The sequence below is a fragment of the Capra hircus genome, chromosome 9 (assembly GCF_001704415.2).
Source record: "Capra hircus breed San Clemente chromosome 9, ASM170441v1, whole genome shotgun sequence".
Classification (NCBI taxonomy): Eukaryota; Metazoa; Chordata; class Mammalia; order Artiodactyla; family Bovidae; genus Capra; species Capra hircus.
The window spans coordinates 78777725-78802922 of NC_030816.1; the positions used below are offsets into that span (position 1 = coordinate 78777725).

Here is a 25198-nt window from a genome sequence, read left to right on the forward strand (position 1 = left end):
TAATACATTAAAGATAATTTTATGATTTGGTAGTTTATAGAGTAGTCAAATGCTACAAAAATTGAGATCCTTATGCTGAGGCTATCTTCCTATTCATACTAAAACCTTTGTCTGGAAGTAATTGGGCAAAGTTAAGTTTTATAAAATTGAGAAGCTTTCATTTTATTATTTGTTGTAGATTTTGGACTTTATATTAAGGATAAAATATTTCAGCCAAACAAAAATCCTTCTCACAATACCCACATAACATTTGGAAAATTATAAATACTACTGTAAATAAATTACATGCTTCAAATATGTTGGCCATCCAGTACTACGTTCTGTCTATCTGGTGGTATTATATACATGCCTTGCATTATATTAATAGTTCATCATTGTGTAGTGAAACGGATTGACATGTGATATTTAAGATTTCATGTATATCAGGCTTAGAATGAGTCCCAGCTAACTTCTGAACTTTTTCTTTAAGTAATTGTATATGAATTGTACCAATAAACAGCCAGAGGAAGAAAGGGGGAAAATGATTCAGTATTATCAGTAATCAATGTCCTGTTCTATTCAAACCATAAAATGCCAGAAATGACTTGCCCTCCTTATACCATTTCTAAAGAAAAAAATTTTTTTAACAGATGATTCCTCCCAGAGGCTGCGCTTATGTCTGCATGGTTCATCGACAAGATGCATTTCGAGCTCTTCAGAAACTTAGTTCCGGGTCATATAAAATTGGATCCAAGGTCATTAAGGTGAGATTGGGGGATGCATGCTCTTGTTTTATTGGATCGTTAGAATCTTGTTTCCTGTATTGAATCCTTTTTTAGCGTTATGGGTAAACCTTGACAGAAATTTATTATTTCAGTATTATTAAAGTATAGAATTAGCTTGAGGTTAAACAATAACCAAACAAAACCTTATTCAAGCAGTTCTTTGAAATCGTACCCGCACAGTACTCTTTAGTCAACCAGGACCCCATTTTATGAGCAGAACATTATCAAGCTTGTCTTTCATTCATTTCTTCCCAGTGCCTCCTAATCCTAACCCATAATTATACTGTTGATGTCTCCTTTTTAATATCTTGTAATTCACATTTTATTTCTGCTATTTTGAAGATAATTTATTTTATCAATTTCTGTAACTGAATTAATAAATTTAAAATTACTTTCAAAGGAGTTAATAACACCCATGCTTTGTCCTTTTACGGCAGAGAGTTTCTTTATGTAAGCTGAAGTGTCAGTGGTCTCATGGAGTACCAAGATTTTGTTTAGCTAATTATCTAAGTATCTAATTGCTTAATTATAAGATTTTATCTAAATAATTATATCTAATTAAGTTGAGGTTTTTATGGTGAAAAGTAGATTTGGATTATATTGAGGAATGTATTGTTTTAAGATCATACTAAGAAGTGGCAGAAAGTGAAGAGGAACTAAAAAGCCTCTTGATGAAAGTGGAAAAGGAGAGTGAAAAAGTTGGCTTAAAGCTCAACATTCAGAAAACGAAGATCATGGCGTCTGGTCCCGTCACTTCATGGGAAATAGATGGGGAAACAGTGTCAGACTTTATTTCTTGGGGCTCCAAAATCACTGCACATGGTGACTGCAGCCATGAAATTAAAAGACCCTTCCTCCTTGGAAGGAAAGTTATGACCAACCTAGATAGCATATTAAAAAGCAGAGATACTACTTTGCCAACAAAGGTCCGTCTAGCCAAGGCTATGGTTTTTCCAGTAGTTATGTATGGATGTGAGAGTTGGACTGTGAAAAAGGCTGAGCGCCGAAGAATTGATGCTTTTGAACTATGGTGTTGGAGAAGACTCTTGAGAGTCCCTTGGACTGCAAGGAGATCCAACCAGTCCATTCTGAAGGAGATCAGTCCTGGGTGTTCATTGTAAGGACTGATGCTGAAGCTGAAACTCCAGTACTTTGGCCACCTCATACGAAGAGTTGACTCATTGGCAAAGATTCTGATGCTGGGAGGGATTGGGGGCAGGAGGAGAAGGGGATGACAGAGGATGAGATGGCTGGATGGCATCACCGACTCGATGGACATGAGTTTGAGTAAATTCCAGGAGTTGGTGATGGACAGGGAGGCCTGGTGTGCTGCGGTTCATGGGGTCGCAAAGAGTCAGACACGACTGAGCAACTGAAGTAAAGTAGTGGAAATAAACCCCATATTACAGACACCATCGCTGTCTAATGCAGGTTTCATTTTACAAACAAAATCAGGAAATACATGGGAAAAAATTCCTTGATTATTATTATTCCAGCAGTGATTTTTGTCCAGCTGATTTTTGAAACTAATTTTATTTGTATTTACATCATTAGTTTATAATTTTGTATGTTTTAGCTTTTTAAATTTTTAAATAGTATAAATGAACCCTTATTTTTCCTTCTCTTATAGATTGCTTGGGCTTTAAACAAAGGTGTGAAAACAGAATACAAACAATTCTGGGATGTGGATCTTGGAGTTACGTATATACCGTGGGAAAAAGTTAAAGTGGATGACTTGGAAGGTTTTGCAGAAGGAGGCATGATTGATCAGGAAACTGTAAATACTGGTAAGAACCCTACAGGGAGTTTTACTGTTTAAAAAGTATGCTGAAAGGGTTGTAACTGCTAAACATTTTGCATGATGGGGTGAATTGTGTTTCCTGGATTTTTTCCCCCTTGCACACAAGAGTGGAAAAAAATGAACCATTACCCTGTTCAATATATATGCTTACTGGGATCTATTCATAAGTGTCAGAGTGTAGTGTTCTACAACTCTGAAGGTAGCATTTCTTATATATGCCTTTTTCTAAAGTTTCAGTCTTTGAGAGAATTGTCAATATGGAGGGATCTTTAGATTATTTTATTTACTTGAGTTTAAATGAGAACTGGGGATTTAGGATGGTGTTTCTCTAAAAAAAAACTTCCTAGATTATAATATTTTGATTAGTATCTGTGTTGAGAATGGCGGGAATAGAACCTTGGTTTAGAGAGCTGTAGTTGAGATTCATGGAGCTCTAGAAAACTTTTAACCAAGTGATAATCTGACCTGTTCTTTTAAAAATCTGTCTGTTTTTAAAAATTCACAGGATAATGGATACTTGGGAAAGAATTGGAATATGACAGACCTCATTTCTTGGCATCTTAGCTCCTTTACTAAAGTTAGCTTAATTTTCAGAGTGGTTTTGTTCTCTGGCCAGTGCACATGTTTTCAAACACTTTTTTTCAGTTGTTGTATTTTTGCCATTTCCTTCTCTCTCTGACTTGGATGGCTGTTCTTCGAGAACATTTACTCATTCAAAGCATATTTCAGTTCCTGCTGTGTGCCAGGCATAATTTTAGGAACTGTGACTATAGCAGTGAGATAGACATAAACCCTTCCTCTCAGAGTGCACACTGAAGTACAGGGATGGACAGCGGGCCTTGGGCCAAGTCTTACTGCTGCCTGTTCTGTAAAGGAAGTTTTATTGGAACATAGCCATGGTCAGTTGTGTTTACCTATTGTATATGACTTTAAAATTCGACAACAGTTGAGTCATTGTAATGGAGAACACAGGCCCACGCTGTCTAGAATACTTACAGTAAGAAGCGTTTGCCAACCCATGTTCTAGTGGGGGAAAAACGGATAATAAACAAAGTAAACAAACTTAATAGTATTTCACTGTTGGTAAGGCCTAAGAAAAAACAGAGCAAGGGGATAGGCAGCATGATTGTGGTGCTTCTGCAGTTTTAAGTGGTTGAAGAGGGTCTAGTGGAGCAAGTGATTTTCAGAGGGCTGAGATGTGCAGCTTTCTGGGATATAGTGGTTCGTACAGAGAGAATGCAAAGTCTATTAAATGGTCACGAGCAGAATGGCTTGAGTATAGTGAGAAGTGAGTAGTAGGAGATGAAGTCAGAGAGGCAGAGTGGAAAGGTCATGTGCAGTCTTACTAGTCACTTTGATAACTTTGATGGGTGTACTCTAGGGGGGAAGAAGAACCTTTAGAGGACCCGTTGGACCTTCTTTGTTCTGCTTTTGAATTTTTCAGTATTTTCAGGGAGATTTTTCTATATTGGGTTAATGCTTTCCTTGTTGGGCTCCCCTTGTACCTTGTGACAAAATATAGAATAAAGTTGGCTCCTCTTATATCAGGCAGCCTTGGAGATAAGTCTCTTATGTCCCTTTTATGTGTTTTCTCTAGACTGAATATTTTAGCATCTTTGGTTTGCGCCTCATTTCATGTTGTTTTGAACTCCTTAGTATCCTAATCAGATTTATCTCAGCAGAACCAAATAGAGTTTGTCCACAACACCTAGAGTTGTGGACACTTCTGGAAAATGAGCCGTGGTACAGGAAGGACCATTCGGACCTGGAGTAGATGTATTCATAGTAATAGAAAATGAAAAATTGCATCCACTCAGAGGAAGTCAATTTCAAATATTTTGTTTAGAATGGGAAACGGTGAAAAGCTCAGAACCTGTTAAAGAGACGGTCCAGACAACTCAGAGCCCACCTCCAGCTGAAAAGGAGACAGTGGTCACAACCCAGGCAGAGGTTTTCCCTCCACCTGTTGCTATGTTACAGGTTAGTGCTGGGTGTTTTTTTTTTTTAAACTGTTCAATGTGTTGTTTTACATTTCTGTTTTTACTCATTTTTATTTTATAAAACTTGGGGAGAAATTGTGCAAAATAGATTAACATTAAATATAAGTATTTTGAAAATTTTCATTTAGGTAAGATGTAATTCATATTTAAATGTTTATTTACTGAACAAATTTATTGAATGCCTGCTCTGTGACATTCACTGTTCTAGTCACCTGGGATGGGGAGACCTCAGGGAAAGAGAACACGCATAAATCCCTGCCCTTCTGGAGCAGTTGTTCTCATTATGAGAGACAGAAACTAGGAAATTAGTGAGTTTATAAGATACTGTGCAAGGGAGAAGGAAGTATACAACTGTGACGTCAGGAGTGCCTCAGTAGGAGTTGACAGTTTAAACCAGGGTAGACTTTATTGAGAATGACATTTGAGCACCACTTAAAGTTGCTGAGGCAGTTAATCATGTGGCTGTCTCAAGAAAGCTTTGGAGGCAGAGGGAACAACCAGTGCAAAGGCCACAGCTGGGGACATTATGGGTGTGTTCCAGGAAAAACAAATGAGCAAGAACAGTGAGTGAGAGGCAGCTTAGTGAAAGTGAGACTTCTTGGAGGACTTTGGTTTCACTCTCAGATGGGGGACCCCTTATTTTGAAGAAAGAAGTGGCTTCATCTGGCTTTAAAGGATTGCACTGGCAACTGCTTTGAGAATAGAATAGTAGGCACTGATAAAAGCAGAGACAAGTTAAAAGACAACTGCAGCAATTCAGACAAGATGATGGTGGCTTGGACGAGACTGATGGCAGTGAAGTCAACAAGCAGCTGACAGGTACTAGGTGTATTGTCATGGAATGACCAGTGTACATGATTGGATTTGAGTTGTGAGAAAGAACAGAGGCAAGGTTTTTGGTCTGAGAAATTGGAAAGATGGAGTTACCATTACCTGAGAATGTGAGACTGGAAGTGTGGTTTTGGGAAGGACAGAGGGAGTTCAGTTTTGTGCATGTGAAAGTTTGAACTCTTTCTGGACAACAAAATTGAGGTGTTGAATAGACCGTTGATATAATGTGAACTTCAGAAGAAAGGTGAGCTTCCCTGATGGCTCAGCTGGTAAAGGATCCACCTGCAATGCAGGAGACCTGGGTTTGATCCCTGGGTTGGGATGATCCCCTGGAGAAGGGAATGGCTACCCACTCCAGTATTCTGGCCTGGAGAATTCCATGGACTGTATAGTCCATGGGGTCGCAAAGGGTCAGACATGACTGAGAGACTCACTTTTCTTCAGGAGAGAAATACAGCCAGCCATGCCAAAATGCAGATAAATATTTGGGAATTCTTGTACCTACTATGAGTAAAAGAATTTATGGTTAGGAGTAGAAAGCAAGTTAATGAGAAATGCAGCTATTTTAAAGCTGGTAGTGAGTGACGTGCTTCCTAATGGTGATTAGATTGCATAACATAGTTAGGTGTTACAAACTTAGTGGGAGATGGCAGTTTAAAATTGAGCATGATATTCACTGTTGAAGGAGATGCCCATATTTTTGCATCACCTGAATATAAGATAGATTTCACAATCTCCACATACACTCTGTTGAAAAATACTGTCTTCTGCTTCAAGTAGGTTCACTTGTAAGAATACAGAAAGGAAAAAAATAAAGCAACTTAATACGATAATGTTCGTTACCTTCCTGTGAAACAGAAATCATTTACCTTTGGTCGTCCTAAGATGTAATCGTTGCAGAAGGATAACATGGTGCATGGACTTTTCTATTTTCTACCCCAAGATTCCAGTAGCTCCAGCAGTGCCTGCGGTTAATTTAGTACCACCAGCATTTCCCGTGTCAATGCCAGTTCCTCCTCCCGGCTTCAGTCCACTCCCTCCGCCTCCTTTTCTCCGAGCAAGTTTCAACCCTTCACAACCACCGCCTGGTAAGAATTCATCTTGTATTTGAACTCTGTTGAGAATTCTGTCATTTAAATTGTTCTCTTTCGAAGTTTAAATGCTGTAAGAGCAGTGAGTCTCAAACCAGAGCTTACATCCGAATCACCTGTAGGGTGTGTTGAAGCACAGATTGCTGGGCCCAGCCACCTTCTGAATCAGTGGAACTGAAATGGGGCAGGACAGTTGCATTTCTAGCAAGTTCCCAGCTGATGCTTGTTGTTCACAGACCACACTTTTAAGAAGCATTGGACAGAGAAAAGAAATGAATCTTTTAAAATCATTGAAATACTTAAAAATAATTTTAACATTTATGTTGAAGTTTTTTATATAGAAGTCTACAGTTATCACCCATTTATCAGAAAGTATGCATCAAATATATATAGATTGAAAAAAGTGAAAGTGTTAGTTGCTCAGTCGTGGCAACTGCGACCCCGTGGATTCTAGCCTGCCAGGCTCCTCAGTCCATGGAATTCTCCAGGCAAGTATACTGGAGTGGGTTGCCATTCCCTTCTCCAGGGGATCTTCACTACCCAGATATTGAACCTAGGTCTCCTGCATTGCAGGCAGATTCTTTACCATCTGAGCCACTCTGGATCTAATAATATGTAGATTAGCCATCCTAAAAATTATTAGATTTCCAGTTTGACATTAGAAATCAAAGTCTATCTTAAAGTGCTAATTGAATTTATAGTAATTCTTTTGACCTAATTAATTATTGGTAAACATAAAGGCCCTTAAATCATTGTTTCCATGTAAAAAACTATGGTTTACTTAACCTATATCAATTAAATGTAATTAATTGCTTATATGTAAGAGATATAGAGAGCTTAGAGCTTTTTATTATTAGATCATGGGAGGTTTAGAAGAATAAGGGATCAAATGATACATGTTGTTTTTCAAAATTTTTTTTTAACTTTATGAATTATTTGTGTTTTATGAAAAGAATGACTGAATTGATTTCTGTAATTTAAACCCTTAGCCATTGTTGAATACGGTTCCTAAAAACTGGAAACAAAACCAAAAGTTAAACTCATTGTCTGTTGTAATTTGTCATGTAATGTAAAATTTTTAAATTATAGTTTAATGTATAATTTGAAGTTGATGAAGATTTTAGTAAGAACTGTAACTTTTTGTATTTTAAATGTTAGAGAATTACTCATAAAATATCTTCTGTATTTGTCATTGAAAATTAAACTTTTCTCAGAAGATTTCTTTTCTCAGAAGAAATACATGGTATTTCAAAAACCATACACACGTTTGCATTCGTTTGTTGAAAATCATGTTTTTCCCCCATTATTTTTAGCCACTTTTTCTAATGGAATTTAATGGTAGCTCTATATTTTAAAAATACAGAGAAGCAGGTTTATAGTTGGATCATGTGATACTTAAAATCATGAAACTGCCAATAGTAAATCTATTTACTTATTTGTATTAAGGTTTGTTTCAGTGTTCAAAACAAACTATAGTAAGACAAAATTAATGCAAATATTGTGGTCTGGTGGATAAACAGAATATATATATATATATCAGAAATAGAGTAGCATATTTTACAAGTGACATTATTGCATATAATATTACCAGCAGCTTGAATACAATGCTTAACTCCCCATGCAGTCTTCAAACTAACATGGAAACAGGCTGCCTGGCTTGAATTAATGTTTGATTTTACAGTATCATAGAGCGTGCCACAGGATTTAGACGAATGAGTAAACAAATAGTATGTGTTTATGACAGGGATCTCTGTGCTTTTATTTTTTAGCCTACTAAGTGTCAAATAAGGTTATATATATATAAATAATTATTTAAATGGAAAATATATTCATAAATATGAGGTTGTAGTAATGATTATATAATGAATGTAGAATTTCATTTATAGCTGTTTAAATCTTTGATTTAAAAGAAAGTAACTTTCTTGTTATTTTATTGTTGGTCTTTTCTTTCCCCACGCAGGTTTCATGCCTCCTCCAGTTCCACCCCCTGTTGTACCACCACCTACTATCCCACCAGTAGTACCAACATGTGAGTTTCTACATTAAAAATTATGTGTTGATTCTCATTCCTGTGAATTATTATTAATTTTTTTATTCTGAAAGTTGTCAGTTGCATTTTTTTGGTATTTTGGGTTAAATGATTTCTGACAAATCAGCAGTATTGTATGACAGTCCATATTCAGATTTGCTCTTTTGGATCAAAATTTTTTTATAATTGTTTATTTTAATCAAAAGTTCTCATATCTTTGTTTTGTTTTGTTTTGTTTTATGTATAAAATGTCTTAATCTGGAGCAGCTACACCCACATTCCCTTTTTAAAAAATCCTTCATGTCTTTGACTTGTTGCAAAGTAAGTTCCTTTCTGTGTGCTTGTGTGTTAGGTTGCTTTAGTCGTGTCCAACTCTGTTCAGCCCTGTGAACGGTAGCCCACCAGGCTCCTCTGTCCAAGGGGTTCTCCAGGCAACAGCACTGGAGCGGGTGCCCTGCCCTGTTCCCGGGCCCTTCCTGACCCAGGGGTTGAGCCCCACCTCTTATATCTCCACACTGGCAGGCAGATTGTTTACCGCCAGCCGCACCTCGGAATCCCTCACTTCACTATATAGGATCCCAAATGATGGGTTTGGGTTTTTTGCTTCTTTGTGGCATCAAATTTGTTTTTTTTGTCTTCTTGAACCTCCTGCAGATAGAAAGTTTTTAGCACCATAGGCTTGTTTAGAACATGCTTCAGCTTTTTTGGTAAGAAAACCTAGCAAGGGGGTTCTGTGGACTTGCTATTACTTCACATCAAGAGCCATGCACGCAGGGCCTTCTTATTCACTTTTAATGATATCAGAATGGGTCAGCGCGTTCAGATGGTGGGACCTGGTCATTAACAGTCCCTTCCACATTGTCGTCTGATGCTTTCATCCTTTATTATTATTGCCAGCATCTACCTTTTACTAGTTGCAAAGTGATCTTCCAAATTTTATGATCCCTTCCACATTTCTTAGCAAGAATTTGTTCTGTAAATTATATTTCATTACCTTGAAGGACAGGAGACCCAGGGTAGATGCTAAATTCTTTACTACAAGTGCCATCTTTCAGAGTAATGAATTCTATTATCCGTGATACCCAGTGGCTGAAGGTAGGGGGGAATTTCTCTTATTTCTTCTCTACTCCCTTCCCTCTACATTTTCCCCCTTCGTTTTTAGTAATGTGTATGGATTAATGGATTTATGCTTTCAAATAGTTAAATTCACTTTTCTTTTTGAAGTTCAATTTGTTCATCTTTGTACAGTGAGACCTTTCATGTTACTGCTCTATCCTTTTGGGATGACTGTTATCAGTTTTTGAGAGCTTCTTAGCTTTTTGCCATAATATTGGACCAAAGGACTTTATTGTAAAGAGAATATATATGATACAGAGCCTACCTTTTGATTTTGTAACTCATTTTTCTTATATTTTTAAACTCCTTTTTTTCCTGGTGCTGTTAGACAACATGAGGATCCTTTTTATGTTACTGTTGGTTAATTAGGAAGAACTGTTCATTTTTTTCTGAAAATTAGAAAAATGTTCAGAAGCCATTTCTGAATTCACTGTTTACAGTATCCTACTTACTTAAGAGCCTGTCTCCCAATTTTACTTTTCCTTATTTTAATTATTTTGGAAAATCTGGGATCAATTAAAGGAAAAAATAGAAATACCATTGTATGCCAGATATTCACTTGATTGTTCACACTGTCTCATTTAGTTCTCACAGTTCCCATATGGGATCTCAGGTCATTTTATTCCTGTTTTACAGCTTTGTTCTGTGTTAACAGTTTGTCTAGGTAGTCTGGAGTTAAATGTGAGGATAAAACACTTTTTAGAATCCCAGAGTACATGACTAGATAGTGTTGTGACATAAATTTGACTAGAATTTCTAATTGTTCAATTGTGGTTTTAATATTCCTCTAGCTTAATTTTTAACATACGTGACATAGACAGGGCATGTCTACCCATTCTTTAAAACAAAATCTTTGCACCTTTTTATTTGTAGTTCTAATCTGATGAGTTTCTAACCTCATTTGACAAAACGTAGTGAATGTAAAAGATCCTGGTACTTAGAGTTTCTAGAGAATTGGGCAGGTTTTCACTCTCATTTGTTGGTCTTTGTGTTTACACCAATCATTTCTGTACATTTAGATAGTCGTGTACTGGCATCCTTGAAAAGTTACTCGGTTTTGTTTTCATTGATTCACTTTTGGCTGTGCTGGGTCTTCTTCATTACTGAATGAGCTTTTCTCTAATTGTGGCAATACTCTCTGGTTACGGTAGGTGGACTTCTCGTTGCAGCGGCATCTCTTGTTGCAGAGCACAGGCTCAAATAGCTGTGGTGCACAGACTCAGTTGCTCCATGGCATGTGGGGTCTTCCTGGATCAGGGATTGAACCAGCATCTTCTGCGTTGGCGGGTGGATTCTTTACCATTGAGCCATGAGGGAAGCCCCATCTTTGAAAAATTATGATTTTAAGTGTGGGTCCTTATTTTACTATACTTGTCTCTACTAAATATTTCTAAAAATTGTTTCACCCTATTTTTTTAAAAGAGGTTTCTAAGTATAATTTAGCCTCTTCATGATGTCTCATTTATCATTTTGAGTATCAGTTGCTATATTTATAATGTGCTGGGTAATACAGTTCAGTTCAGTCACTTAGTCATGTCCAACTCTTTGCAATCCCATGGGCTGCAGTGCGCCAGGTTTCCCTGTCCATCGCCAGCTCCCACAGATTCCTCAAACTCATGTCCATAGAGTTGGTGATGCCATCCAACCATCTCATCCTCTGTTGTCCCCTTCTCCTGCCTTCAATCTTTCCCGGCATCAGGGTCGTTTCCAATGATACAGAGATGCCATTAAATGAAACACTCAGGCTCCCAGAGGTTAGTTTTCATCATAAATGAAATAAAGGGACCAGAAGAGAATTCACATATGACATGTCAACTGAGCAGTCTCACCAGATAATTGGGAGAAGAGGCAAGGAGGTGATTTAAAACTTCAAGACCAGTGTTGGTCATGCTTAATATTTTAACTTGGCACATTAATTGATTAGCTAATTAAATCTGAACTGTATATTCTCCTTCTTTAAACAGCTTTAGTGCAGCCGCCATTATCTATGACTCCAGAAACTGTGAAAGATGTTGGATTTGGTAGCCTTGTTTTACCAGGTGGTTCTATTGCCAGCAGTCTTGCTACTGCCACTCTGCCAGCTGGAAATGTTTTTAATCCTCCAACGAAACAAGCAGAGCCTGAAGAAAAAGTACCTCATCTTATTGATCACCAGATTTCTTCTGCAGAAAATACCAGATCAGGTAAAAAAAAAAAAAAGTAAGAAGAAATTCCCAGAAAGACATAGTTAAATCATAAGTACTACTTCTCTGTATTGGTGTTTAATTCTGAGGTGTCATGCATATGTAACCAGTGCATGGATATTGCAGCTTTTAAAAAAAGAAAAGATCACTGTCTCCTAAAATTTATATTAAAAACAAATTTGGCATTCTATTCAGGATAGTATATATTTTGACACCTTTTCTTTAAGACTTCTCCCTTTTTTTGGCCTATTGGGACTTTTTTAATGTGTTGTTATTAGAATAAGATTGCACAAAATATGTATACCAACAGAAAGATTAAAATAAACCAATATAAGGTAGAGCTTCTACCAGATATTCAGCTAGGTCTAGAAGATAAGTGTGTTGTTTGAAAGCGGCAAGTTTTTTTTTTGTTTTTTTTTTTTTTTTTAATTGACACTACTGTTAGAAACGCTTTTGTTAAATAAAGGTGGAGGATCGGTATAAAACCTGACATTTTAGTTTAACTTAAAAAGAATTCATGTAAAGATTTTAGGTAAGAGCTCCACTTTGTTTTCATATTTAAATTTTACTATGTGTGATATTTATAATTTTAGCTTTAATTTTTATTTAATAGCTGGTATACCTTGGTTCTTGGGGAGATACAAGTAGCTGACTACTGGAAATTATAGCATTAATAATTATAAATAAAGTAAGTCCTCTGTATACGAATGAGTTCTGTTCTGAGAGCACATTCATAAGTCCAACAAAAGTTAGCCTAGGTACCCAACCAATACCATTGGCTATATAGTACTGTACTGTAATAGGTTTATAATACTTTGCACACAAATAATACATAAAAAATAAACACTGAAAATGTTTTTAATCTTACAGTACAGTACCGTGAAAAGTACAGTAGTGCAGCTGGCCTACAGGGGCTGGCTTGAGTGAGCAGGCAAGAAGTGTTACTGCCTAGAGGAGGGAGAAGAGATGGGGGAGAGTGGGCTAGCGCTGCCCTCTGTATGCAGCACTGGGCGGTGAAGTACACAGAGGGGGCACATGCAGGTGACCGTGCTAGACGCGTGAATGAGCTCAGTGACTGGGCACGTGAACACACGTTGACAGCTTTGGAAGTTCACAGCTTGAAGGTTCGTATGTAGGGCACTGAACTGCATGGTGTGTTTCTTTTTCACACCAGGGTGATTGATTATGTTGTTTTTTTCCTTTCCATTTTAGTGATTCCAAATGATATTTCAAGTGGCCCTGCTATTTTAGGACAGCCGCCAAATGTGACAAGCAATTCTGGAATTCTGGGAGTCCAAAGACCAAACGTATCCAGTAATAATGAAATTCTTGGAGTCCGGCCATCTAACGTTTCCAGTAGTTCTGGGATGATTGGACCCCAGCCACCAAATATTCTAAATAACTCTGGAATTTTGGGATTACAGCCACCAAATGTGTCAAATAGTTCTGGACTTCTGGGAGTGCTCCCCCCAAATATGCCTAATAATTCCGGACTTCTCGGAGTACAGCCACCTGGTGTCCCAAGTACTTCTGGGCTTTTGGGAACACAGCCACCAGCTGGGCCTCAAAACTTACCCCCTTTAAATCTTCCTAATCAAAGGATGCCTGCAATGCCAATGTTAGACATTCGTCCAGGACTGATACCACAGACACCTGGACCACGATTCCCGTTAATACAGCCTGGAATTCCACCCCAGCGGGGACTCCCTCCCCCAGCAGTACTTGATTCAGCTCTGCATCCACCACCCCGTGGTCCTTTTCCTCCAGGAGATATTTTTAGTCCTCCTGAAAGACCTTTTCTAGTTCCTGGAAGACAAAATGTAGACAATGTTCCTAACCCAGAAAAAAGGATACCACTTGGGAATGATAACATTCAGCAGGAAGGTGACAGAGATTACCGGTTTCCTCCCATTGAACCCAGGGAAGCCATCAGACCTCCCCCGGTGGATGTTAGGGATGTGGTTGGACGACCTGTTGATCCACGAGAAGGTCCTGGAAGGCCTCCGTTAGACGCTAGAGATCATTTTGGAAGACCTCCCGTAGATATCAGGGAGAATCTCGTGAGGCCAGGCATAGATCATCTTGGCCGAAGAGACCACTTTGGCTTTAATCCAGAGAAGCCCTGGGGGCACAGAGATTTTGATGAGCGAGAGCATCGAGTTCTACCTGTCTATGGCGGTCCGAAAGGCTTACATGAGGAAAGAGGTAGATTTCGGTCTGGAAACTACCGGTTTGATCCTCGAAGTGGTCCTTGGAACAGAGGATTCGGACAAGAAGTTCACAGAGATTTTGATGACCGCAGAAGACCCTGGGAGAGGCAGAGGGACAGGGATGACAGAGATTTTGATTTCTGCAGAGAAATGAATGGGAATCGTCTTGGACGAGATAGAATTCAAAACACCTGGATCCCCCCTCCTCATGCTCGGGTTTTTGAGATTTTTGAAGGGGCCACTCCTCAACGAAAAGGTGATAACGTGCCTCAGGTTAATGGTGAAAATACTGAGAGACATGCCCAGCCACCGCCTTTACCAGCGCAGAGTGATCCTGAACTGTATGAAAAACTGGCATCCTCAAGTGAAATAAACAAGAAGAGTGACACAGTTGCTGATATAGAGAGTGAACCAGTGGTAGAAAGCACAGAAACTGAGGGGACATAATCATCACTCAGTAGGTAAAAGATACATTTTGTAAAGTTGTCATCTCTCTGTAATAGATTAATGGCTGACTGGACCATAGTTGTTCACTTTTGTCTGCCAGAATTAAGTTAATCTGATGTTCATGTTCACCTTTCTCTTAAAATAATTGTACAACTGACTTGTATAGACATTGTTCTTAATATGAACATGGTAGGTAAACATTTTTTTATTTTTCTGATAAAATATAAATGTTGCCCCCTGATTCTTTTAACTTCAAGGAAACGAATAACAGCTTGTCAGAGACTTCCTATGGAAGAAAGAATTTTTTTTAGATACTACCATTAGGTTGGATATGGTAATAGATATATTTCAGAATAGCAAGTGATGGTATATCTTATCCATATCTTTAGGCTGCTGCAGAATTTTAAGGTAATAGACAAAGCTGTGATATTTTATGCAAAGACTGGCTCTAAATATTTGAGGAGCACAATACAGAGATTTTAAAAAGTGATTTTGTAAAATCTACACTCTGGTCTCTGTTTCTCCAAAGTAAGTGTTTGTGATTTGTTCCTCATACTGCAGTGAGTTCAAAAGAAAAAAAGAAAACAACATCAATATTAAAGTACATTTCAATGTTGGGTGAACTTTGTTTTTAGATGCCAATAAAACTTCTTTGTTTGATAACAGTGTTCTAGGAATTGTATTTTTTTAACCTACAAATTCTTAAAACCATGGATCATTGGCAGCATGTGCTTAGTTGTTGCAGAAGTTTTCTATTACTCTTAGTAACAAAAAGAACCATGTGTGGAAAAAGCATGTACTTTGATCTGAAAAATCATGCAGTCTCATTAGTATATGTGTAATACCTGTGCATATTTATTGTGTAAGTCATATGTAGATTTTTCTGTTTCTCTGTATGTCTGTTTCATGCACATACAGAGAAAAATAGAAAGTTGATAGTTCAGATAATAAAATATTCTTTAAAGCTAGGTAGAAAACTAGAGAAACTTGGCTAATTGACATTGCTCAAAGTTACAGCTCCTAGCCTCTGTGATGGTAAAATAAGAAATATTGTAAAGAGGTACACTGACAGTATGGCAGTTCTTTTTTAGTACAGTTAAGCATGAAGTCAGATTTAGCGTGGAGCCAAATTTCACGTAAATGCTTGCATTGCTTTCTTTCACATTATATTTGCTATTCTGCATAGATAGTGCTTGTACTTACTGATACTTACTAGTCAGTTGCCTAAAGTGAATTCCTTAATTGCACAAAATGTAGAGTTGTGGGTGTTGATGGATTTAAAAACATTAATTTGTATTCCAGAACCAGTGTGTCCATCATGGGTTTTGTAGGCTCTGGGTGACACTGTTGCAGATTAGCCTCCAAGGTAAACCCGAGTAGCAGAAAAGTTGGGGATTAGTTTCCTGTTATATTTATTATTATTTGCTTTTGCATTTCATTTATTTGCTGATTGTTTCTCCTTTGGGTTTTACATATATACACACATATATAAAACCATTGGTTTTTTTTGTTTGTTTGTTTCTAATGAAGGCTTTCCTTTGGTCCCGTGAATAGTCATTTGTTTCCTCTTCCGATAATTCATCATTGGTTCTATCTAAAATTCTTCAGTTATGCTTGTCAAGGTTCCCCCAGAAATGATAGCCATACACCAGCCATTTAAAATTGGGTGGTTTTGCTTACCTCTTGTGATCTAGAGATCTTTAAGGTTCCTTGCCAGAAATATTCTTTTCTGCTTACATGTTCTGAAATAGAAATAGTATGTTATTTATTTTGTTTTTGTTTTTCTTTTGAAAAGTAGATGAGAATGGAAATCTGATGTTTATTTCTAAGGTCATTGAATTCAGTCCAGTAATTTGAGTTGGTTGCATATCATTTCCTTGGGGTAATGGGGAAAACTGTGACACTGGTACAAAGTTTTAATGTTCTGGAAAGATTTGTCTTGCCCTTAAGGAAATTATACTAACTGGAATTTCTTTCAAACTATTCAGTACTTTAGTTGCATTTTTCATTATTAAAATTGACATTCAGTTGTATTAAGTAGCCACAAAAAAAGTGAGACTTTGCAGTGAATTTTGATCTCAAGCTTTTTATCACCCTTGGGCTTTCATGTGCAAACTTGAAAACAAAATGTGTATAAGTATTGCCCTGGCTTGAGATTCTGATGGTGGAAGTTTGCTGATCAGCTGTCAGTACTCTATCCTCGAGACCCATCTTCAAAGTGTGCGACACTCTTAAAACAGCTGAAAAACATTTATGTGTAGTTATGCTCACTTTATCTTTTATTGTTGTGTAATGTTTGAGTGAAAGGATATTATTCATCCTGATACCAAATTTCCAAAACTGATACTTTGATTATTTTTTTTTTTTAGATGATGGAGAAAAAAGTTAATTGTCTTACTTTGCTAAGTTTGCCTTAAGACCTATCCCATTTCTGACCTTTTTGGTCACAGTACTGCTGTCACTAGAATGCTAGCAATTCGCAATGTGCAAGGAGTAACCTAAATATTCCAGTAGAATAGTTTGAACTGCTGCAGGCAGTAATTACGTCAGACATGAGATCACAGTTTTTATTTGTGATAGAGAATGATACGGCTTCCTGTGGTGTTAGTAGATTGCAACATTAATGGATATTCATCTTTAAATTTTTTTTTTTGTCTTTAAACATTTCATTGAACATTGGCTTCTGTTAGCATGAATGCATATATTGCACTGTGATCATCTCTATTGTAGATAGAAACTACTTTTAAAGCAGGGTAGTCTTTATAGCATATCATCAGTGAAATGTTACTTTAATTTTATTTCATTGTACAGGGTGGACAGAATACTAGGAAAGCATTGTAAGATGGAATAGTATAAAATTGCTTGCTTAAAATTCTGGAAATCACTTCCTATAATATTTAATTAATACAGTTATTATTTAAGCTATACGTTCTTACCAGGACAGTTTCCTTTGTTCTGATAATTTAGTTGCTTCCACAGATTTGTTGGCCATTTTTCACTCAAACAAAATACAGCTTTATGGAGTGACACATTTGGGATTGTTTTGGGAATGGGGCAGTTTTGTTACATTTAAAAAGAATAAGTTGCCTCTTTTAGTTTGAAAAAGTGTTTTTTAAATAAACGTTAGTTCATCAGATCTAAGGTGCCATTAATTGTAAGACGTACCATTCAAAAATTTAAAAATGCTTCCAGTATGACATGTCAGTGATTATAAGATGCATTCATAATTCAGGAATGTCAAAATGTAAAACGGGTCTTAGAATCAAAGAAATATGGTATTTCTTTGGTATGTGTGTATATATATATATGGAATATATACGTGTGTGTATATATATATTCCATATATATATATATTCCCTTATTAATGATTTAGGAAAATTTTTGATTTTTTGTCATTGTATATATTTTAGATGGGCACAACATTTAGTGAAAAAAATTAACATTCAATTAAAAATAACTGTTATACCTTATGTGCCTTCATCATTATTATTGGGTGCTATGTTAATAAAATGTTTTAAGGGCTTTTAATTCTTTCAAAGAAAAGCATTAACATATTACTCTTTAAATGTAGGAGAGGAGAGCAAGTGTATGTTCATTTTTAAGATAGGCAAATAAATTAAAATTATGTAAGCAATCTTAAATACTACAGTGTGGCGGAGAATTATAAATGTTTCCTTAATTGATGATGCTGTGGTTTTATAGGAAACATTTTAAACCATAAGTAGGCTCTAAATAATTTTTAAAAAGTCAGGTTACTCCATTTTTTAATGGGAGATTTAAAAATAAGATACCTTGATGCAAACTTTCTGAAACTAGAATTTAAAATTAATGGCCCAGATTGTTTTCTTTGGGGGCATACTTTAAAGAGAGGGCATGGGTATTGAAAGCTATTTGAAATGCACTTTCTCTGAGGTTCTTAGCCAGGAAATGTGTGACAAATTCACCTGTGGAGCTCTTTGAAAATATGGGGTTGAGGGGTGGTCACTGCAGACTTATTAATGCAGAATCTCCTGGGGAGATAGATATTTATACACATACACAAAGACACACACACACACCTTCCATGTATTACCACTTTAGATATGTTAAAATCTGTAAACATTTAATGTACCATACACTTGAGATTTTTAAGGTTGTTTTTTTTTAAATAGTGATACAGAGTTTTTACTATTTCAATCAAGTATATACTTAATTGTGGTAATTGGTATTGGCGGATGAATAAAAAAGTCCATCATCACAGATGTTTTACATTCGAGTTAATCTAAAAATGAATTATTATAGCAAGAAAGGGATGGAAGGAAGTACATAGGAGACGGTTTCATAAAAGTATTTTTGACTCAACTGAAACCTTGTTATAGGATACCTCTAGATACCATGTAATTAAATGCTTTGATTATAGAAAGTGCCCCTTTGGAACAAAACTACAAGTCTTACCAGGGACTAGGAGAAAGGTTTCTAGTAGGACTACTTAGATGTGGGTTGCACATCAGAAGCTAATGTGATCAGTGCTTTGTTTCCGCATGAGCTTTGCTCATTTTTCTTCCCTCTGCTTCGTTCTCTTTTTCACCAGGAGGCTCCTTGCCTCATATGGACACTTAGAATCACTCTGCCTTGTTCTGGTCAAAATGCAGAACAAATATTCCAAGTAATTTATAAAAAATACATGTAGGGTGTCAAAGAGGGTAAAATGGTGCTAATGGGCTAACTTTATTTTTTTTTAGGGGGGGCTAACTTTAGATTGTATGAGAACCATTAGATGCTTCAGGCAGTAGGATGACCTACTGTCTGAGAAGCCGAGAACCCAGTAGGTGGTAGAGTGCGCACTTGGAACTTGTGACCTTGGGCCCTTAGTTTAGTGAGAATAGAGGAGTTCGTTTCATGAGCATATTGAACTTACACAGCAGTGGCAGCATGTAGAACTTGGTTGGCCTGTGATATCTGTCCTTGCTATCACTCTTTCGTCTTACTTTTTCTGCCTTTGTCAGAATTCTCATCCTTCTCATAGCACCTCCCATCCTCCTTTTTAACCCATCATTCCAAGCAGAGACCATCAGTTTGGATTTGTCTGTTGAAAGCAGTTTGCTGCTCCTTTGCTTAGTGATTTCTAAGGTCGTTTCCAGCATTTAAATACCTTGAGTCATTAAGTTTTGTCTTATGTAAAAGACCAGCTGAGGAAGCAGGTTGGAAACAGAGAAAGGCTAATAATATTGGAACACTTTTGAAGAGAACACAGTTCTTACTACCTTTGGGTTTTTGTAACTGGCTTTAACGTTTCTAGATGTCTGTCTTTGGCCAAGTGATTGCATCTCTCTCAGCATCATTTCTTAACAGCTAGCCTGCAGGCTGTCTTGGTTTTGTTTTTTTTTTCAGTTGATAGTATTAGCTAATATTTAATAGACATACACCATGTGAGAAGAACCGGGGTGATTTTATTAGCGTCATAATGTAATCCTCAGTGACAGTCCTATGAGGTATTTGTTATTTTAATATATCTTACAAAAGAGAGGCACAGATTTAATATCCTAAGATCTCACAGCTCGCAAATGTTTCAGCAGAGATTCAAACCCAAGTCTGTCGGATTAAAAACTTAACCACTTAATAAAGTGCCAGACACATGCGGCAGAGGCTCACCAACTATTAGTTCCTCTTCTCTTTAGAAAAGGCAAATAAATTTGGTGCAGAAGAATGTAGACTTGAACAGCCCTACCAGGCTTATCCTTCAATAGGGAAAGGCTGCAGGGAAACACTCAGCTGCTGTTTTCATTGTTCAAGTGTCTGTGGCGCTTTCTTCTCTTCCAGTGGCTGAATGTCCACTTCAGCTTCGTTTGCTTAGATTCTGCTTTCAGGATTTGTTTTTTTCCTGAAGTGGCACCACAGCATAATATTGTTAACTTTTAAGTAACTTGCTACTCCAGAGGCAGGTTTGTATTGCACTGATATTTAAGATTTCTTTTTGAAAGCACCTTTTCCCACAAATTAAATAAAACTTCAGAACTCTTTTATTCTTGAAAATGTTTTAATACATGTAAAGCAGAACCAGTGATAGGTTGCAAATTTATATTTTAGGTTGTGGCTTTGGCAGCTGCTTTCTGAACTGTGCCAGTTATACACTGTGTATTTAGCCAAAACTTAGTACTCAGTTTTCTTGTGTATAAAACTCCTATATTAGGAATATTTTGTGACTTGAAATAAATGAACTAGGTAAAGTTAGCATTACACATACATAGTAAGCATTCAGTGTTAGTCTTTTATTCACTTGAATTCACGTAGTCTAGAGGTTAGCTGTTGTCTTTGGTAGCAGTGGATAATTTGCAGTTATTTTACTTTCTTAGAATATATAACCTGATTCTAGGTTTTCTTCAAGTCACTAAATCATTTAGATTCTTTTGAGGTTTAACCCACAGCATGTCATGGTGCTGGTCTTTGGTGACTTTTCCAAAGTCTTGGCACATAGGATTCTAAACATTGTGGCCATATTACTGCCTGATGCACACATCAGGGGAACGTGCTTACCATATCTGTGAATTAGTCTTCTGTTTCTACTAATCTTGCCAAAGTTAATTACCATTTTGCTTATGTTATTATTTGAAATAAAAAGTTCTTGCTTTTGAACAATTGATTTTTAGTGACATGAGTCTTGTGTTTATTCCTGAAGTCGGGTCAGTTTGCACATTAGTAAGGATATTAGTAAAATCAGAAGACTTGTACTAAAAAATAAAATAATCTTTGAAAGTATGAAAGATAACTTATGTAAGAATTGTTCTTTCCTTCTCTGGTGATTGAAACTGCTTTGAGTTTTTTAGATAGGCGAGGATAGCATTTACCATCTTATAAAACCCTGAGATAATCGCATCACATAGCACTGTGGTCATACCCACAGTAAAGATTTAGAGATTTCTAAGTAGTGAAGGAGAAGGGGACGACAGAGGATGAGATGGCTGGATGGCATCGCTGACTCGATGGACGTGAGTCTGAGTGAACTCTGGGAGTTGGTGATGGACAGGGAGGCCTGGCATGCTGTGATTCATGAGGTCGCAAAGAGTCGGACACGACTGAGCGACTGAACTGAACTGAAGTAGTGAAGCTATTGGGGCTTCATTTAGGAAAGTGTTTTTTTTGTAGAATGTATTTAACAATATATGAATTAAAGCCTTTTTTATTTTTTTAAAATCATATTACTTTATGCATTGTTAGCCAAATAGTCTGTTGACCATATGTTAAAACTCCTCATTACAGGGAGAAGGGTTTGAGAGTGGAGAGAGAAAAATTTTAGCCTCTGTGTCATGGACATTCTGAATCATTTATCTTCAGAAACATACCATTCTGTAGGAGCCATTTCCCTTCTTTACAAATAAGCAAACTGAAGTCCACAGTCACACAGCTTTTGATTTGTACAGGTATTTGAACTCAGGGTTTTGCTGACCAGGCAAAGCTGTGCTTTACTTTAAAAGATACTCTTGGACGTGTGCTGAGTCACTTTAGTTGTGTCCAACTCTTCACGATGCTATGGACTGTAGCCCCCCAGGCTCCTCTGTCCATGAGATTCTCCAGGCAAGAATACTGGAGTGGGTTGCCATGCCCTCCTCCGGAGGACCTTACCGACCCAGGGATCAAACCAACATTACGTCAGCTGCATTGCAGGTGGATTCTTTAGCACTAGCGCCACAGATTTTAATTTTAACACATGGTCTGTATAATTCCATAGAGCTGCTGTAACAACATACCAAAAGTGAGTGACTTAGAACAACAGAAATGAAATCTCTTAACAGTTCTAGAGGCTAAAATCTGAAATCGAGCTGTTGGCAGCGCCGTGCTCTCTCTGAACACTCTAGAGGAGAGCCTCTCTTGTCTCTTCCAAATTGCGGAAGTTCTCAGCAGTCCTCGTTATTCTCGGCTTGCAGACGCATCACTTCAGTCTCTGCCTCTGTCATCAAGTTGCTGTCTTCGATCACGTGTCTTCATATCACCTTGCTGTTATGTCTGTCTGTAAATTTTCTTCTTAAATTAGATCCTGGTTATATTGGATTAGGGGCCCACCCTACTGCAGCATGACCTCTTCTTAACTAATGATATTTATAATGACTCTGTTTCCAAATGAGGTCCCATTCTGAGGTACTGGAAGTTGGAACTTATACATTTTTGGAGGACGCATTTCGTTAACAGCCTATGACTGAATTCTGTAACTATTTAAGATCTAAGTAAATAGATGTTGGTGGCTCAGACGGTAAAGTATCTTCCTGCAACACAGGAAACCCAGGTTCGACCCCTGGGTTGGGAAGATCCCCTGGAGAAGGGAATGCTACCCACTCCAGTTTTCTTGCCTGGAGAATTCCATAGACAGAGGAGCCTGGCAGGCTACAGTCCTTGAGGTCCCAAAGAGTTGGGAAATGACTGAGCGACTGACACATCCACTTTCAAATAGACATTGAATACTTTAAAACATACTTACGGAAAATAGTCATATTTTAGAGTGATGGAACACATCTTTATAGAATTTCATTGTTAATATGATAGACACATTGTTAAATATGATAGCCTAGCTTTTTAGGTGAATTTGTAATACCCATAATTTTGTGTTTTTTAGTCATATTTGAACTAACAAATCAAAGAAAATCCAATAATATTAACATTATATAGCAAAGCATCTCCTGCAATTTTTTCTTACACTTAAAATGATTCATGGCTGACTTTTAAATATGAAGTTTTTTTAGACTTTATTAAATATAGCTCACTGAAAATATGCAGTGTGTTTCATTTCCACTGTTTCTTTTTTATAGTATGTTAGCATTTTTTGTTTTGTCCAGATTTTCTGTTAAGTGATAATGACTATCATTTTGCTATTTCAGTGGCTTGTTAGAAATAGCTTTCTCATTTACCAAATAAGTTAACAATTTGATATTTTCATTTAGTAGTATAACCTTAATATATTTCTCTTTTTTTTTTCATACAGTTATTCAGCAAAATCTTTGAAAAACAGCTTTGTAGCTGACTGAATCCAAGTTGTCTGAATATATAGGTCTTTACTAAATAGGTCTTTTAACAGTGTTCCCTGTGACTTGTGGAAACTTGAATGGGCAATTCTCCTGATTTTCATTTGAAGAGCCCCAAAGCACTTAGAACAAACACTGCCTGGCTTGTAGAGTACATTGGTGTTGGCTGTTGCTATAATTGTTCAAAATGGCTGAAACTTTGTGCATGTTAAGTTGCTTCAGTCATGTCCGACTCTGCAGCCCTATGGACTGTAGCCTGCCAGGCTCCTCTGTCCGTGGGATTCTTCATTACAAGAATACTGGTGTGGGTTGCCATTTCCTCCTCCAGGGGATCCGCTCAACCCAGGGAATCGAATCTGTCTCTTACCTCTCCTGCTTTGGAAAGCAGGATCTTTACCACTAGCGCCACCTGAGAAGCCCAGTAGAGACTCTGGGGGCATGCAAATCAGTGGTGTATATTAATTGCAGATAATTAAGGGATAATTTATGCAGATTTTATATTACAACCCCATATCAGGGAGGGAATGGATGAAGTTACAAGTTCTTGTAGTTTTAACACTCCAGAGTTTTCCTGCCTCTAAAGCTTACTTAGTTATTCGAGCTGTATTTGTGTTTCTGGGCCAGTCTTGAAACACAGTCTGATTCGCTAGGCCAGTGGCAAGCCTGCTGGCCCACCTGACTTACCAGTCAGGAAGGGATGGCAGTGATCTAAGAACAGTTAGAAAGCTTCCTTTCTTTGGTTGTTCGGTTGCTAAGTTCATGTGTGGCTCTGTGACCCCACAGACTGCAGCACACTAGGCTTCTCCGCCCTTCCCTATCTCCCAGAGTTTGCCCAAATTCATGTCCATTGAGTAGGTGATGCTGTCTAACCATCTCATCCTCTGCTGCCCTCTTCTTTTGCCTTGAATCTTTCCCAGCATCAAAGTCTGTTCCAGTGAGTCAACTCTTTGCATCAGGTGGCCAAAGTACTGGAGCTTCATTTTCAGCATCTTTTGTTGATTGTCTAAATATGGGAAGGAATGCAGAGACCAGTGAGAAACAAATAGGCTAGAGGAGCTTGGGGTAAGGTCCTGTTTGCCCATCAATACACACAACAGTATCTTCGAGCTATTCAGCAGATACTGAAACCCCTTCCAGGTGGGAGAAGTTAACAATGGTATGCTACCCACAAGCATGTAGAGCCCAGGCCAGTTGGACCTATGTCCAGATAATAACAATTCAGTGGTTAAAAAGTGTTCCTGATTTTCTTACTCAATGAAGTAGAAACTCAAGTTTTAAGAGTAGATATTTTTTCATGAGACTTGAAAAAGGCTGGTTAAGGTGAAAAAAAGATTTTACACTTTTCCCATGAATGTATTCATACTAAAAAAAGTGTTGAGAATTCCTTGGCTGTCCAGTGGTTAAGACTGTGCTTTCAGTGCTGAGGGCAAGGGTTCGATCCCTGGTTGGACAACTAAGATCCCACAAGCCACACCATTCAGCCATTCGACCAAAAAAAAAAAAAGTTGTTAATTGCAGAAATAAACGAGTTAACTTTTTAAAAATTGTGTCTGACTCAATCCATTATACAGGGAAACCACATTTAGAAAAATGATTTGAAAACATTTCTGTTAGACCTCTGTATAATATTGAGAATTTGAAAAACATGTTTAGAGTTATTTTATCCCAAATGAAGTCTGTCAAATAAAATTTGAGATCTCAGATTATCTATTTGAGAGAAAGAGGTGAGGTTATTT

The 25198-nt window shown here is 37.3% G+C and overlaps 1 protein-coding gene across 5 annotated transcripts in view; it reads left to right on the top strand.

Moving 5' to 3' along the window:
• SCAF8 (SR-related CTD associated factor 8) overlaps positions 1 to 25198 on the top strand; it is a 218910-nt gene that overhangs the window by 73445 nt on the left and 120267 nt on the right. For 3 of the 5 annotated variants that reach the window (XM_018053397.1, XM_018053395.1, XM_018053396.1), the window contains 7 exons: positions 630 to 743; positions 2395 to 2551; positions 4412 to 4545; positions 6340 to 6484; positions 8448 to 8516; positions 11597 to 11815; positions 13028 to 15137. In XM_018053397.1, coding sequence (XP_017908886.1) covers positions 630 to 743; positions 2395 to 2551; positions 4412 to 4545; positions 6340 to 6484; positions 8448 to 8516; positions 11597 to 11815; positions 13028 to 14472 — 2283 coding nt within the window. In that variant the 3' untranslated portion in view covers positions 14473 to 15137. Of the gene's footprint in view, positions 1 to 629; positions 744 to 2394; positions 2552 to 4411; positions 4546 to 6339; positions 6485 to 8447; positions 8517 to 11596; positions 11816 to 13027; positions 15138 to 25198 lie in introns of those variants that run through there. The other 2 variants (XR_001918557.1, XM_018053394.1) reach the window with 1 other exon arrangement.